General features: G+C 48.4%; 6 protein-coding genes across 6 annotated transcripts; all 6 read right to left on the bottom strand.

Annotated features, from left to right (window-relative positions):
• Positions 1 to 319: 319 nt before the first annotated feature.
• Positions 320 to 1,841, bottom strand: BDV38DRAFT_282226 (FAD-dependent oxidoreductase; the record flags this gene model as incomplete). The annotated part of the gene is made up of 5 exons (XM_032059746.1): positions 320 to 669; positions 693 to 961; positions 1,099 to 1,228; positions 1,288 to 1,492; positions 1,794 to 1,841. 5 exons carry the CDS (start codon positions 1,839 to 1,841, stop codon positions 320 to 322), a joined length of 1,002 nt encoding a protein of 333 aa, XP_031914282.1.
• Positions 1,842 to 2,631: 790 nt separating this feature from the next.
• On the bottom strand, positions 2,632 to 4,449 carry BDV38DRAFT_270699 (thioredoxin-like [2Fe-2S] ferredoxin-domain-containing protein; the record flags this gene model as incomplete). Its single annotated transcript, XM_032057191.1, has 4 exons — positions 2,632 to 3,030; positions 3,100 to 3,390; positions 3,541 to 3,714; positions 4,105 to 4,449. 4 exons carry the CDS (start codon positions 4,447 to 4,449, stop codon positions 2,632 to 2,634), a joined length of 1,209 nt encoding a protein of 402 aa, XP_031914281.1.
• A 678-nt stretch (positions 4,450 to 5,127) lies between these two features.
• Positions 5,128 to 6,901, bottom strand: aah1 (adenosine deaminase). Its single transcript, XM_032054387.1, has one exon. The coding sequence runs from the start codon at positions 6,678 to 6,680 to the stop codon at positions 5,625 to 5,627; it is 1,056 nt and encodes a 351-aa protein (XP_031914280.1). The 5' UTR covers positions 6,681 to 6,901; the 3' UTR covers positions 5,128 to 5,624.
• A 392-nt stretch (positions 6,902 to 7,293) lies between these two features.
• On the bottom strand, positions 7,294 to 8,943 carry BDV38DRAFT_244866 (L-threonylcarbamoyladenylate synthase). The gene has a single exon (XM_032054386.1). The coding sequence runs from the start codon at positions 8,761 to 8,763 to the stop codon at positions 7,459 to 7,461; it is 1,305 nt and encodes a 434-aa protein (XP_031914279.1). The 5' UTR covers positions 8,764 to 8,943; the 3' UTR covers positions 7,294 to 7,458.
• A 134-nt stretch (positions 8,944 to 9,077) lies between these two features.
• On the bottom strand, positions 9,078 to 12,996 carry BDV38DRAFT_244862 (putative DUF814 domain protein). Its single transcript, XM_032054385.1, has 4 exons — positions 12,874 to 12,996; positions 12,739 to 12,807; positions 11,098 to 12,677; positions 9,078 to 11,047 (listed from the first exon to the last, which is right to left on the bottom strand). The coding sequence occupies exons 1-4, from the start codon at positions 12,904 to 12,906 to the stop codon at positions 9,403 to 9,405; spliced, it is 3,327 nt and encodes a 1,108-aa protein (XP_031914278.1). The 5' UTR covers positions 12,907 to 12,996; the 3' UTR covers positions 9,078 to 9,402.
• On the bottom strand, positions 12,974 to 14,274 carry BDV38DRAFT_244861 (coatomer subunit zeta). The gene is made up of 2 exons (XM_032054384.1): positions 13,852 to 14,274; positions 12,974 to 13,743 (listed from the first exon to the last, which is right to left on the bottom strand). Exons 1-2 carry the CDS (start codon positions 14,214 to 14,216, stop codon positions 13,503 to 13,505), a joined length of 606 nt encoding a protein of 201 aa, XP_031914277.1. The 5' UTR covers positions 14,217 to 14,274; the 3' UTR covers positions 12,974 to 13,502.
• Between the last annotated feature and the right edge of the window lie 695 nt (positions 14,275 to 14,969).

Here is a 14,969-nt window from a genome sequence, read left to right as displayed (position 1 = left end):
CTTAGGATACACGTGATTCTTTATATTGTGTCTTTGCATGAATATATGCACTTCGTTTTGAAAGAAACCTATTCAATTGGTGCGGGCAGAGCAGTTGTTGGCTGGTTGAGTTGGTAAGTTGGTGGATTGGTGCATGAGACTTCAAGAGGTTGCTGGTGACTAGTAGTAGCATCCCAATATTATCAGCAGCAGTTCACCCATGCACGGATATAGGGAAGTTGGGCGCATATAAAAACATTATAAACATTAGATTGAACAGCTGTACGCGAATCATTGGAAAATGGAAATAAGAAAGGTTTATATTGAATCCCTCATTATTTCAACGAGTCGCCATCATCCATTGGCAGATCACATTCAAATGGGAGAAGGGTCGCCAGCCCTGTGCAAGAGACCGTGTCTCATTCTCTGCATCCTTGAGGACCGGCAGAAACTCAGTCGCCCGTTCCCCTATCGCCTTGACTTCAGGGGAGTCAAGCGAGAGATTCAGCTGCCAGTTGTTTCGTTGAGTGATTGAGCCGATCACGAGCGTATCATCGTTACGAGGAACAATGAAGACCATCTTACTCACCGAGCCATCATGATTCATTTGTGCCGGAAGAAGGAACGCATGATCCGCTGGGTATCCCTCCGACCTCTTGATCTTCTTGACTGCTCCGCGGAGGGGAATATCTAGGTATCAATTACAAGCTCACGAGCTCCTATGCCGCTTGTATTGACGATGATATCGGCGTGATATTCGCTCAATAGCTCTTGCTCATGAAGACGGAGATCACCAATGATTTCTCTAGTCTCTAGAACCGCCCCATTACTTTGAACGAGTCTCGTCAGAAACGCCATAGCAACATCAGTATCAATCATGGGAGCTGCATGCTGATATGTACAAGCAACATTAAACTGCTTCTTCGGGTACACTAAAACTGCCAACACCCCTGAGTTGACATCCGTTCCTCCATTGGCATCACTAATTAACTTTCAACTGATCCCTGAAAGGCGAATCCACGCTCTCATCCAGTATCATCATCTCAAATTACTTGTCATAATGCCTGTCATCACGGTCATGGACACGGAACTCGTCCTCAAATGATTATTGAAAAGAACTGAAACAAGGTCTTCATCTTCGCCCCAAACTTCCCAGCTCCAGCAGCCCGTTCCAGACCATTACCAATAAGCTTATCTCGGTCCGCCATCAACTGATAGAGCTCGAACTCTGCATAGCCCACTCCCGAGACTGCTCCAGAGTCAAGTGTCCAAATAACGGAGTCTCAATCTCAGTAATCCCACACCCACCGGGAGGGTATTCCCACAAAGCCCCAGCAATCAGCGAAATCAACGGCTTCGCAAGACTTGCCCGTTCCTTAGACACGATAGTGGCGCGGTAGCCCTTGTCAAGGAGAATCCAAGCTGTTATCAGAGCGCTAACGCCGCCTCCAATGACAAGAATATGCGTGGACCGGTTTTGCGTCTTTTTTAGCGCTTTCTGGTATCTCTGCGGCTATGGAGAGCGTTAGCTCTTCTGGATAGCCTGGGATGACTTTTGAGGGTGATTGCTGTTGCCATTGGAGAAAGAAATGCTTGCATTAAAAGTTTAGATTAGGAAGAAATGCGCTTAATTTCTGTTTCTTATACCAAGTGTACAAAATAGGAGACACGGTTTGCTCTTTTATAAAGCAAGGTTTGTACTTCCAAACATGTATCCCCATTAAACCACACCACGTCAGACCATTGCTATGCATAGATATGATTCATTGATTGCTTCGAAGGTTGCCGCTGTTTTAAGAACTGTATAATCTTACTCCTTCCACACATTCCAACAAATTCGCCGCCACAATCGTTGGACACATTGCAATCAGCATATTACATGTCGTTCTGATAGATCAGTTTGCTTAGTGTAGCTCTCCGGTCAGGCTTTGGAATCTCAATACTCCCTGGATGTTCTACACTATCTCGGTGGACTTGTGGGGCATAGTATGTATAACATAGCGTGGTATAAGTCTTCATATTACGCCGTACAGGACGATCATCAGGCGATTGACAAATATAGGTTGGTGTGCGCAATTGCTGTAGGACCCCATATACTGTATTCTGTAACCTGCAGAAATCAGGGTTCTGAGGCATATGGAACCCGGTCTGGACTCTAACCCTATCCGAATCCACCCGTGGGTCTAGTTGCTCTTTGCTCAGTTGTCCCGGTGGGTGGTATGTTTGCTGGCATGGTTGACGATCTTGGGGAGGAGCGTGTACTTGTTTGACTTGTTAGGGTTGGGGATCCAGATGCTTGATTTTACGTCCATTACACGTATCATGTACTGTTCCCTGGATCTGTTCGGGAATTGATGTACCACGCTAGTTATTGCAAGCATGCCTTGAGAGGGGGGGGTATCAGGGATTCCAAAAACGAGAACTGCATTGGGTACTGCTAAATAGAACTTCTATGGTAATCTCTACCATCAATGTTTGACTTTTTCGACGAAAAACATCAAACAAGCATACTGTACATAATCGACATCTGGCGGTCCTGTCCCGTGTCTACCGGCCAGGGAAAATAAACTAGAAACGCGAAAGGATAATCCCGACTCCAACGCATCGAGTCAGAATGAGCTTCTTGAGATGAAATTATGGTTTGTCATATATTTATTGCTGCTGAGGCTGGTCCAAGGCACCGTCCTTTCTCATCATCGTCTCCGGATCCCACACAGGGTTCTTCAGGTTTGTCAGTCCGGCGCTGTTCTCACAGGTGTCTCTTCCACTCATTGGGCCAGGCGCAGGAACTTTAACCGACTTTCCGGCGTCGGTGGCGGTCGCGGACTCCTTGAGTGCGGTGAGGAGAGTCTTGATGGACTCGGGAGTAAGGTCCTCGTAGTAGTCGTCGTTAATCTGAACCATGGGGGCATTGACACAGGCGCCCAGGCACTCGACTTCGAGCAAGGTGAAGAGTCCATCCTCGGTGGTGTGTCCGGCGGTGATGCCGAGGTGTTCCTCGATAGCTTCCAGGATCTTGGTGCTACCGCAGCCTCCGAGCTGACATGGCGTCTGGTCCCAATCACGTCAGCAGATGTACACTTCTTAAGCCAAACCCGTAAACGACAATGGTTCCCATACCGTTGTGCAAAGCTGTACAAAGTATTTGCCAACAGGCTCACGGTTGTACATGGTATAGAAAGTAGCGACTTCGTAGACACGCATGGGGGGCATCTCCAGGAGGCGGGCGACCTCGTTCATGACGCTAATGCTTGTGAAGCCATGTTGACGCTGGCCCAGATCCAGGAGAGGCATGACGGCAGCCTTCTTGTACTGGGGGGGGTAGCGCTTGAGGATCTCATCGATCAATCGTTGGTTCTGCTCGTTGAACGTGAACGGGATGCTCGGGTTGTTGGTAGGCTTGTTGCGGTGCTGGGAACCTATCGGTCAGCAAAGACACGTTCTTAGAATCCCCCCCCCGCCTCCTCATCTTAACATCAATTGAGGAAAGGTAAGGTATCCGAGGAGGTTGTGACAGCCAGTATTTTTCAATGTACTATCGCAAAGATAACGTGAACGTACCACGGAGAGGGAGTCGCTGCAACGTTGCGGACCAGCCGAGAACGGTCTGCATTGAGTCTTGGGGGCGCGCTGGAAGAACTGACGACCGACCCGAGGGACGGCGGGGAAGAATTTGGAAGCCATTGCTGGCAGGAGAGAGGGGATATGAGTGGACGGGGGAGGAGGGGAGCGACACTGATGGATGGATTATTGAAGGTGGACGATCGATTTGGAGTCGAAGAGGCGTTTTGCGGGAGCTGCGGTTGGCCAATCAGCGACGACAGATTACTCCCGCCTTGTGTGCCAATCATTCATTACTAACCCCCAATTGAGAGGGTCGTTCTCTCGATATCAAATTCAACTACTCCTACTACTACTACATGGAAATGTTTTCAATATTAATCTGAATTACCACCAAGAAATCCATTGATACCAATAGGCTGCTAACTCAACCTGTCTCCGTTGAGGTCTCAATCAATCACAACTATAAACGCCCGTCATGCATATAACATCGTCATCATTAATAACCATCAACTTCCCTCTCCCCTAGGCACTAATCCTATAATGACGGCGATTCTTTCACACATCCTCGAGCTTATAGACCTCATATGCGACCTCCTCATACGGATGCGCCTTGATCAGCGCATCCACCGCCTGCAACATGATGCTCCGACCGAAGCACATCACTTCGACCTTCATCTCCTCCACCGTTTCCAACGCTCCTGCAGCTCCGATCGCGGGATTAGCTTCATCAGACGGTAGGAATTGACCTTGACCCGGCATCTGGAAGCAGCACTTGGTGTATTTACCGCCCGGGAAGGTCCCTGCTCCGGTCGCGAAGATGGCCTCTTTACAGGCTTCGAGGTGGGAATGCGGGACGAAGAAAACGAGTTTGTAGCGGCCTGAGGCTGAGGCGGAGTCTGAGGACATGGTTCTTCCTTGATAAACGTAGTTGTTGGTTTTTGCGGCGGTTGTAGAGCGTGGGGGGGGATGGAGAATCGTAGGAGCCGGTGGCTGACGGAACCCGCAACGGATGGAATTGTGTAGGGGTCGCAAGATGGCTCTGCAACCTATCAGGGTGAGTGTGGAGGGGATGGTTGGGCGCATTTGCCTATGATCTAGACAATTTTACCAATGAATTAAAATGTACCCTACTTTGTTGGTTATTCCTGTCTTTATTCGTCCTTCTTCTTGGCAAGTGGTGTGGTATTTATGTTAGTAATCTTTGCGTAGAACATCATCAGAGCTGTGAGGAAATGCAATATTCTACAAAGTTGAGGAGTCTATGGATTCCCCTATCGGGTCTTTAATCTTATATTTCATTCAAAATCGTATATTTTACTTTACATTAATCAGTCACATTGGTTATGTTTGCAATTAGGATACATTTATTCGAACCTGAACGGAACCCTACACAGAAATATATATAAATTGGGCTGTTCTTTGGGCATGAGGTGAATGTAGAGTAGCCTAGTAGTATGTAAAATCTAAGCTCTACTAGAAGCCCTATAGGATATCCTTACTGTAGTAACGTGAACTTGAAAGTCCTCTGATCCCCCCCCCCCCTCCCCCAAAATACCCAATACCCTAAGTTTAGCGAAAAGCTTGCGACATAATCATCTAACTAATCTTTATTCTGCATTCACACATACTGCTACATAATGGCAGAAAGGAGAATAAAGTACAACGGTTACCAACAATTTACAATGTTCAAATACCTCACAGTATACTAAAGATGAATCTAGAGAAAAGAGTACCGTGCTCAACTCAATCCCTGCGACATGCTGCACAAACCAGATGCATGCAATCTCAAAATTGACCAACCCTAATACTAGACCTTAGCACAACGGTGGGAAGTTAAGGTCCAGTTTGTTTCTGGTTTTTTGCACAGCAGCAGGCGTCTTCTCTTGCCATCATTGAAACCAACCCCACAAAACCTCCACTGAGGATAAGTGTGAAGAACACGTTCCAGGCCCGAATCCGCCTTTCGTTTCTTGTCGAGGTTCTACTGCTGCTTGTTCAGGACGACGGTATATGTATATTTGGAATGGAGATCTTCCTTGCTCGAGTAAATTATCGTACACCTGGAGGGAAAGTCTCCCCACTCAAATAGCAGCAACATGTCTCTGCACATGATCATCAATACGCTTCAATAACTCGGTCTTCCTCTCCTCGCCAATCCAACTCCCCCTAATACTATTTTCAGCAATAACCCTCCACTCATCCACCGTCAGCTGAAACGCCTCCTGCACAGCACAATAATTATCCAGAATATAACCCCCAAAGTACGCCGGATCATCACTATTAATAGAGAACATAACACCCGCATCCAAGAACTTGCGAATAGGAACATGCGCAATAGACTCGACACAACGCAACTGCAGATTCGAAATCGGACAAACAGTCAACATAACCTGATCCCTCACCACCTTCTCCATAAGCACAGGATCCTCCACAAGCCGAATACCATGGTCGATACGCTGGGCGCCCAGTTCCAGCGCAGCACTAATATACGATGGATCGCCCTCCTCGCCGGCATGAGCCGTCAGTCTGATGCCCTTCGCCGAAGCCGACGAGTACAGCTCCCGGAACATGTCCTTGGGGGGCCCGACTTCCGTCGACGACCAACCTAGTCCATGGACGACCTCGTTGTCGAAGTGTTGCTGATCCAGGGCTTCCTGGTACACCCGTGCGGCGTTGTCGACGGGGAGATGGCGCACGAAGCACAGGATGAGACGGGTCGTTAGACCTAATTCCATCTCGGCGCGCTGGCAGCCGGCCACGAAGCCTGAGACGATGGTCTCGTAGGGGATTCCCCGGTCTCGGTGGACTTGCGGGTCGAAGAAGACTTCTGCGTGGTGGACGCCGTCGGCGTGGGCTTTTTGGAAGTAGGCCCAGGCGAGGTCTGCGAAGTCGGACTCATGGTGCAGCACTGACATGCCGATGAAGTAGAAGCGGAGGAAGTCGTCGAGAGATGTGAAATGGCCGTAGCGGTGGCTGAGAGTCTCTATGGACTCGTAGGCTGGTTCGTCAGGGAGTGAGACGTTGTTTCTCTTGGCTAGTTCGAAGATTAGGTCCGGGGCTAGACAGCCTTCTAAATGGACGTGGTGCTCGCATTTGGGAAGACCATGCAGGAAGTCGTGGAGATCGGATTTGCACATTGTTCTTGTCCTGAGACTGGACTAGGTTTAATCCAGAAGATAGTATAACGGTAGTGATCCAGAAGGGTATCAAATCTTATAAAGTGCTTATGTACAGAACGAGTGTCTTATAAAAGGGAGTGTACAAAGAGAACCGATGTTGAGGCTGGTGACCTTCGATGTGCCGATCTGAAGTTTGAGTCAAACTACGTACATTCATTCATTGTATGGATCATGCATACAAAGTAAAAATCTTAATTTCTGTCTTCTGCTTGTTTCAAATTTCAAGTAATACATAAAGTCAAGTGGGCTCAATGAACTAATCAGCAATCAATGTCGGGTCATGCTGTGATAATATTGGCTTACAAAAACAGCCTGAAATTTTAAATACATAGTAGGTACAAATGATTTCAAAACTGTGAAATTTACATTCAATATCTTCTAAATCAACGGAGACCCACATGACTCCCACCAAATCTTCAGTCCAGATAAGGCGCAATCTGATAAGCCAACTCAAACCCTAGTACTCTGTCCTATAATCGTGGACGGTCATGAGGCGTCGGAGACCTCCGATTTCTGAGCGCCGGAGAACGGAGACAATTAACATGATTATGGAGAGTTTATATCCGTAAGTGGAGCTTTGTCAGGAATAAACTGTTGTCATTTTTGTGAGGATCATCTCAATTCGTAGTTGAATTATAAACGCAATAGTAAGCTCTATCTATAACCAGGTACCAGGAAGAAGGGAAAAATATGTAACCAGAGCATCGTCTACCCTTTTGGCATGAAGTCTATACATTCAGACTCGCAATTCTGCCCCCGCAGCTTTACGGAGACGGTTCATGACAGCAGCTGCGCGATCGCCTTGCTGATCCGAGATCCCCTCTACATAGATGACATCCACCTCCATTTCATCCATGGCCCGCAGCGCTGCAAATAGCCCGCGCGCAATGGACTCGACGTCGGGCCCGAGATGACAATCAAAAGCCTCCTTAAATGCGGGACTACGACCAGAGTTGCCCTTGATGGGAACAGAGAATCCCGCAAGGCCGTCGACCAATGACGGAAGGGGCTTGAGAGTTTTCTCGATCTCTTCATCAGATAATAATCCGAGACCCCGCTTCCAGTGCTTCGTTCGTACAATACCAATCATATGTGCACCAATCGCCGTATCTTCCAGGTCCTTGCGGATATGCCTGGTGACAGACTGCTCCTTGGAGCCAGCCTCGAAAAGTACCACACGTGCCTTGGGAGAATAGTGTCTGTATTTCATACCCGGTGCCCGAGGGATCTCCTTAACGTCAAGAGTACCATCATGGTATCCAAGTTGTACATTTTCCCATCCCGCACATGCCCGGATCTCTTTGATGCCAATACCGCCTGGTCGCAGAATGGCTGGAGGGTCACACAGACCATCAACCACGGTGCTCTCAACGCCCACACCGCATGAGCCACCATCAATGATTAGCTCGATACGGCCCTGAAGATCATGATACACATGCTCCGCCGCTGTTGGGGATGGTTTGGTCGATGCGTTTGCCGAGGGTGCCGCCAGCGGCCGGTCCGCAACATGGATCAACAGCCGTGCAAGCGGCGAAGAAGGCATGCGCGCCCCAAACGTCGTCAGTTTAGAAGTAACTTCCTTCGCCAGAAGTGACCCAGATGGGTTCGGAAGAAGAATTGTAAGAGGACCTGGCCAGAAACGGGCAATCAAAGATTGATAGACGGAAGGAATTGAGTTTCTTGGGCGATCGGATGCGCTGGTAGAACCCGATTCCTGCGGGTTGAGTAGCCGTTCCAACATTTCGAGGGAGTCGATATGCACAATTAACGGATTGTCTGACGGTCTTTGCTTGGCCTTGTAGATCCCTTGCACCGCATCGCTTCGTGTCGCATCGGCCCCAAGTCCGTACACTGTCTCTGTAGGAAACGCAACAGGAATATTGCTCGTCCGAAGGAGTTGAGCAGCCTCCTCAATCGCGGCAGCTTCTGGCGTTTTATTGCTGCGCTCACTATCCCACCACTCTGAAAGGGATTTATTCCCGGGGCCTTCTTTATTCAATCGACGGACCGACAAGATCCGAGTTTTCTCTTTGGAAGACATGGTGGTGGTAGTGCTCAAAAACCTCGTAAAGCTGCGCGGACAGCCGCCAGCGACAAGGCGAGAGACGAAGAAAACCAGCTTCGCTGATATAGTCGGCAAAGCTTCAGAAGTACGGACGAGCGTCGCGGGGTGACTCAACACGCGAATAGATTGGGTGGTGGGGTGAGAGCGTTTTCGGCCCTACAAAGTCTTATTTGTTAGGTAAATTCCAAGTGGAGTCCGTCCAGGCCAGACGCCCCTCCTTGAGAGACTTACCAAACTAGATAGAGATTTTGCGAAAAGACTGATTGTCGCCAATTGCGGTCTTTGAACCAGCCGAAAATTTGGTCTTTATCGATGACGTCGATTTGCATATATGACTAAGCGGTTTGACTGTGTAGTTATGCAATACATAGTAGTACATACAACTTAACTCTGATACAGTATAAGTACTGGCTCTCGAAATGAAGATGGAGATCTATACAGAATCAGAGTATCTCGAGCAGGTTCAGGGTAAAAAGGCTTCGTTGACGGATTTTCATGTGTGACCCGAACGTTGATTCAGGATGGTGGACATTGTTGACCATCCCAAGGTATCATACTAGTAGATATGGAAGACTAATAATACAACATGCCAAAGGCTATGTACAAGATCGTAGTCTATTTCTTCTTTCCACCCTTTCCGCCTTTGTTACCACTGCCACCACCTTTTCCTTTACCTTTACCGTCGCCTCCACCACCGCCGGCGGCTCCAAGCATAATTCGCACCTTCCCAACAGGAACGCTGTTGATGATCTCGGTCTCTTTCCATGCCTTGATCACATCACCTTCCCGAGCCCGGAGTTTCTCTGCATCGGCAAGACTGATGCCAGCTTCTTCAGCATACTCCTTCTTAACCTTGCCGGTGGTGGTCTCAGCCACCCATCGCCCGAGTATCTCCTTGACAGCCTTACCCTTCTTCACCGCACCTGGCTGCAGTTTGACCTTGTATCTGTATCGACTCAATGCTGACCAGGGAGCACAGACGGGAATGGCTGCAAGGATCTCGTCCTCAGGGCGAGGCATGCCGATCAATGCTGGGATCCACTCAAGGTCTGCTGCCTCCGCGGCAGCCGTCTCTTCGTCGTAATCATCACCACCTTCCTCAAGTAAAGCCTGTCGTCTGCGTTCGGCTTCTGCAGCACGCTCATGCTGCGCCTGACGACGCTTCCTCTGTGCCTCGGCTTCTTTCTCGAGATTTGCCTTAGCTTCAGCGGCCGCAGCAGCCTTACTAGCTTTGCCTTTGTTAGCCCCAAGCAAACGGAGAGCAAGTTCACGATCTTCATCATCTTGATCAGCGTACTTGGCCGCCGCTTTCTTGGCTTTTCCTTTCTTGCCTCGGGTAGGTGCCGGTGCCTGTTTGGCGTTCACTGCTTTGGTAGTTGAGTTCTTGCCCGGGGCTTGTTGGCCAGCCTCGGACGAATCAGGAGACTTCCCCTTCCGAGGCGATTGTCTGGCCGTTGCGGAGAGGTGGTGTTGGCTTTCATCCCCTACCGGAGTGCTTTCATCTTCTGCTGGTACATCTGCTAAAGATGCCTTTACATCTTCCTCATCCAACGCATCCGCCAGCTCTTCTGGCTTATGGGCAACATCTTCACCATCCGATCCTGTATCCTTTTCTCCCTCCTGTACGGCCTCAGTATGAGGAGACTCCGATGGTCCACGCTGCAATGGGTTTCGAGCGGGAAGTGAATCGGCATTATCTTGTTCGTTATCCGAGTCCGAGCTTTGCTCTTCGGCTTGTTCTTTAGGGTCTTCAGAAGGTTTAGGAGCTTCTTCTGTCTCCTGTTGTTGCTCAGGGGGCTGTGTGCTTTCCCCAGCTTGCTCGTGACCACCCTCTGCGGTTGACTCGGCCGCCTCAGGCTCGTCAGCAAAGTGAGTTTTGTGGTTTTTCAGACTGTCTTTGCTAATTTGGAACGTCACTCCGAAACCTAGAACGAGTTGCGACGGGGCAAGGAAATTCTTCTCTCCCTTGACAGAAAAATCTCCCAGGGGAAGAAGCCCTCCCACTTCAGCAGTTTTTGTTATCTGACTAGCCTGGACCCACCATGCAGACATGACAGCTTTGGAATCCCATGCACTCGATGTGGCAACGCATAGATTGCCAGCCTGTGAAAGAGTGCTTGGTGGTATAGGCGCGTTAGTATTTTTCGATCTATTCTTGACAATCATAGGTCTAGCGCCTTCCAAATCTGCATGCACGAAGATATCCCCTTTCTTAAGATGGCGGCGGTAGAGCATCTCGCTCTGCATGGCGTCTCGACCACTGCAATAGTTAGCACATATCCACACGAACGGGGTAATGACAAAACCTACCCCAGGACAAGGTAACCTTCCGAGGAGATGAAGAAAAGGAACTTCTCAAACCAGAAGGGTTGTCGGGTTTGCCGGAGAGTTTGTTTCTCTTTCTTCATGCCCCGTTTGAGGTCTTCCGTTACTTTCTTTTCGTGGCTTTTGAGTGCTTTGGTAGATGACTGGGCTGTTCTTTGTTCCTTGACTGCAGCCTGTTTCTTCTGCTCGTAGTACTGCTTTGCATTCGCCCATGGAGAAATACCCAGATCGATGTCAATAGTCAGTACCGACGGAGGTTGTTGGCTTTCGCCATTATCCTGCTCGTCCTCGGATTCCTCAGACTCGTCGCTCGAAAATAGCTCGTCTCCTTCATCTTGTTCGTCGCCAGCTTCCCCAAGAAGCAATGTGATCGTGTTTTCATGGAGTTTCAAGGGTAGTTTGATAATTCTTGCCACAGGGTTTCCTCGGCTTTGCTCCATTTCGATAAGACGCGCGATTTCTACCCAGTCCATGCCCTGAGCGATCAAGCCATTGACCGCATCCATGGCCTCTTGGACTCGATAGACATTATCCTCGACCGCATTTGCTTTGCGAATATGTAGCTCTTGTTGTTCTTTGAGAGCACCGATTTTTTTCTCATGCTCTTGTCTCACTGCATCAAGCTTTCTCTTCGCTGCCTCCTCGCGCTCTGTAAGCCGTGATTCCAGCTTCTGGGTCTCGATCGAAGAGAAATATTCGTCAACCGTGGCATTCAACGAGGGAAATTCCAGGATGCTAATGCCCGGTTTCCCTTCAAACTGCCGGGGCTTGAATGGGTGGAAATCCTCGTAGAGAAGGTTGGCTGTCTCCGAAGGCTTCTCATTCTCACTAGTCGACTGAGAAACACTGCGATTATCTTCTTTCGCAACGATGTAACCAGGGTGACTCTCTTGCGTTGAAAGTCTCGTATTCTCCTTCTGGGCCTCTTGCAAAACGCCGTTAACCTCCTGAAGCAGGTTTTCGTCCTGTAGTACCTTATCCAATGATGTTGTTGGATCAACCTCCTTTGTCACAAAAGCATGGTCCAGCAAAAGGGGAGGGTATTCTGGGAAGCCTTGAGAGAGAGCCTTCCTTAACACATCCGCATTTTTCTTCTTTGACTTTTTTGGTGCTCCATCCTCATGCGCAAATAGCGCTTTCGCCTTCTCCAGTGTCGCCCTGATCCTCTCTAGCGTAATTTCCGGGATCCCGTGGTAGTTCTGTTTGTTCGTCACTGTGTATTGAATCCCAACTCTCGCCTCCTCTCCCTCGCTAGCAGAGACCTGGCGGTATAGAGCCAAAATATTATGTTCGCGGTCGGTGATAATGATGTTTCCCCCCGCAAAGAATTCCAAGAACATGTGATACATGCCATCGCTGAATGAGATGTCAATAACGCGATCAGTGCCGATCTGCTTAACCGAAGTGATACGTCGCGATCTAAGGAATTTGCGCATGCGGGTCACAAAGGGCGATGGCATGGAAGCCGTCGCCCGCGAATATTGGGTGACATGGCATCGGAAGCCTGAGTCGACGATGAGCTGCTTGCGATGATCTGGTTTTGCAAGTTTGAACAAAAAGATCCTCTTGGGACAGCGACCCACGTTAGTTGAATATATACATTTAGTGGAAAATTCAAGGACCTACCGATGAGAGATCATATATGTTCGACACTCGTAAATTGACGATCTCCGAGGCGAGTTCCTGGGAGATGACCTGAGAGGTTCGTGTATGAGTCCAACTGAGTTCCGTTCAAAGTCACGAGCATCCGCCAAGGCATACCTTAACGTCCAACGACGAGAATCGCTGCTTCATCTTTTTCTGCTAATTTTAGCTTGGGACTCCAGGAAAATGAGCCAGGACTGCGAAAAGTGGCTGATGGGCAAGAAGTTTGCAAAGACCAAAATGGGACCAGTGTAGGCAAAGAGCGTGACGTATGCGGGGCAGTTTTTCACTATTTATCGATCGCTTTTCCATGCCATTCGATAGTGCTTTTAACCGCATAAGCCCTGCCCACAAAATTGTGGAGAATATCATGGATGTAATCGGTATTTTCTACACTGGCTAGAATGCTGTTTGTCTGATCTTTTGTTGCTTTGTTTCTTCTGCGATATCTCGAGACTGCGTGAGACAAGGGATTGTCCTCCCCTGCCAACAAATGACAAGTGTAAATCCGCGTCAGATCATGAAGGAGGTATCTCTATAGAATCTTCAGGTCTCCCCCGAAGTAAAAGAACGAGGCAATCAAATAAATCAATCAACATCGTAAAATAAATAAGCAACACGCACAGTACCACGCCGGGACCAGCCACATAGTATTAAACGAAGAAAGATAAAAATAAGACATCAAATGCATAACCATGCAAGAAACCAACCCAATTTAAACACGCCCAAGTGGTATGTAAGCCCTTCTACATCTGTCGCAAACCTTCGGCCAAGCGCCGCTTTCCAAGCTCCCAGGCATTGAGCAGACCTTGTTCGGACAGATCGATGCTCTTCAGATTCGGCGCATCGGCCTGAGGGGCACGGCTCACACGCGAGGAGATAAGAACAGGGTCCGTCTCGAGAATAATACCATCATCAATGATCTCATCGATAGCCAAAGCAACGAGATCGTAGTTCTCGACAATCGTGCGCTTGTCAGTGGCACCCCTATCCCGAAAGAAAAGTAACCGTTAGTTTCTACCAACTTACTAACATACCCAGTGCCGTATCTCCAAAAACACCGAGACCACGAAACAGGGGAGAGTTATAACATACTTGAACAAGATACCCAAAGCATCCCTCAACGACAGTACGACATTATAAAGCAAGACTTCATTCTCGTCAGCACTCCCGACGACGTAGAGCATGACATCGCTCTCCATCTTGAAGACGACGATCCGGTTGTCGTATAGGATCACATCGCTGTTCTGCTTGTTTGTCTTCTCGAGGAGACCCTGTTCGAAGGCCTTCTGTTCTTTCAGCGTAGGGTAGGGGTTTGCGCCAGGGTAATCGGTGGAATTGGGGGCAGCACCGGCCGGGGGGTGAGGCGGAGAGTAGTATTTGGCGAAGATGCGAGAGCCGTCGTCGGCCGACATTAGGAGGACGGCATTGACGGAGAAGAGGGACAGAGAGCCGGGCATTTTTAATTGGAGTATCCTTTTCTTTTCTCTTTTTGAATTGTGTGTGTGTGGTTTTCGGTCTTTGTGTGCTCCTGGTGTAGTTGGTACTATCTATCTATTTACTGTCACGCTGGCCGGTATCCGGAGGTCGTATTAATGTTGTTCCGGAGTATAGGATGAAGGACACCTTTTTTATTAACCATGAGTGTGTGTTAAGCTGGTTTTTTTGTTTAGGGAGAAAAATAAATCGAAGTGAGGCATTTCCTAGGGTTGGAAGAATTTCTGAGAAGAATTGTTTGTAGATCGTATTGAGACATTGTACCTATTTAATTGATATACACAACATGTCCGCAATCAGGACATAGACAGGACTATCAGAGACAAAGTAGTTTCACAAAAAATTATCACTCTATAAGCAGAGTATCTCAATCATATGTTCATCAAAGAGAGGGAGACATAAGCAAGGCCGGAATATCGTCATAATCAATCCTCAGCAAATATCCAACAGTAGAAGGTTTCAACGAGCGTCCAAGCATAAACATGGGTAACATGACAAAAATCCCCGATGGCGTGACCATGAAATGTCAAAACATATATAGTAAGTTATCCAACAACACGTTCATCGCCATCATAAAAATCCATAAGATAAGAAAGGGATCGAAACATGACGACATTCTGGGTGTTCTAAACGCACACGACCATAAAAAGGAGTAGACAGGGGGCCTTGTAAGGACAAACGCCAAAAAAAAAAAAAAGATAAGATGAAGAGGGAGA

This window comes from Aspergillus pseudotamarii (genome assembly GCF_009193445.1).
Source record: "Aspergillus pseudotamarii strain CBS 117625 unplaced genomic scaffold BDV38scaffold_22, whole genome shotgun sequence".
Taxonomy (NCBI): Eukaryota; Fungi; Ascomycota; class Eurotiomycetes; order Eurotiales; family Aspergillaceae; genus Aspergillus; species Aspergillus pseudotamarii.
Note: the sequence above shows the minus strand (reverse complement) of the source record. Positions and strands in the feature narration are given on the sequence as shown.

Coding starts and splice junctions, on each gene's coding strand:
- BDV38DRAFT_244866 (XM_032054386.1), bottom strand. CDS start 8,763: ATGTCTTCCAAAGAGAAAACTCGGATCTTGTCGGTCCGTCGATTGAAT.
- aah1 (XM_032054387.1), bottom strand. CDS start 6,680: ATGTGCAAATCCGATCTCCACGACTTCCTGCATGGTCTTCCCAAATGC.
- BDV38DRAFT_244861 (XM_032054384.1), bottom strand. CDS start 14,216: ATGCCCGGCTCTCTGTCCCTCTTCTCCGTCAATGCCGTCCTCCTAATG. Junction 13,744..13,851: donor GCTTTGGGTATCTTGTTCAA/GTATGTTATAAC, acceptor CTTTCGGGATAG/GGGTGCCACTGACAAGCGCA.
- BDV38DRAFT_244862 (XM_032054385.1), bottom strand. CDS start 12,906: ATGAAGCAGCGATTCTCGTCGTTGGACGTTAAG. Junction 12,808..12,873: donor TCTCGTCGTTGGACGTTAAG/GTATGCCTTGGC, acceptor CGAACCTCTCAG/GTCATCTCCCAGGAACTCGC. Junction 12,678..12,738: donor ACATATATGATCTCTCATCG/GTAGGTCCTTGA, acceptor CGCTGTCCCAAG/AGGATCTTTTTGTTCAAACT.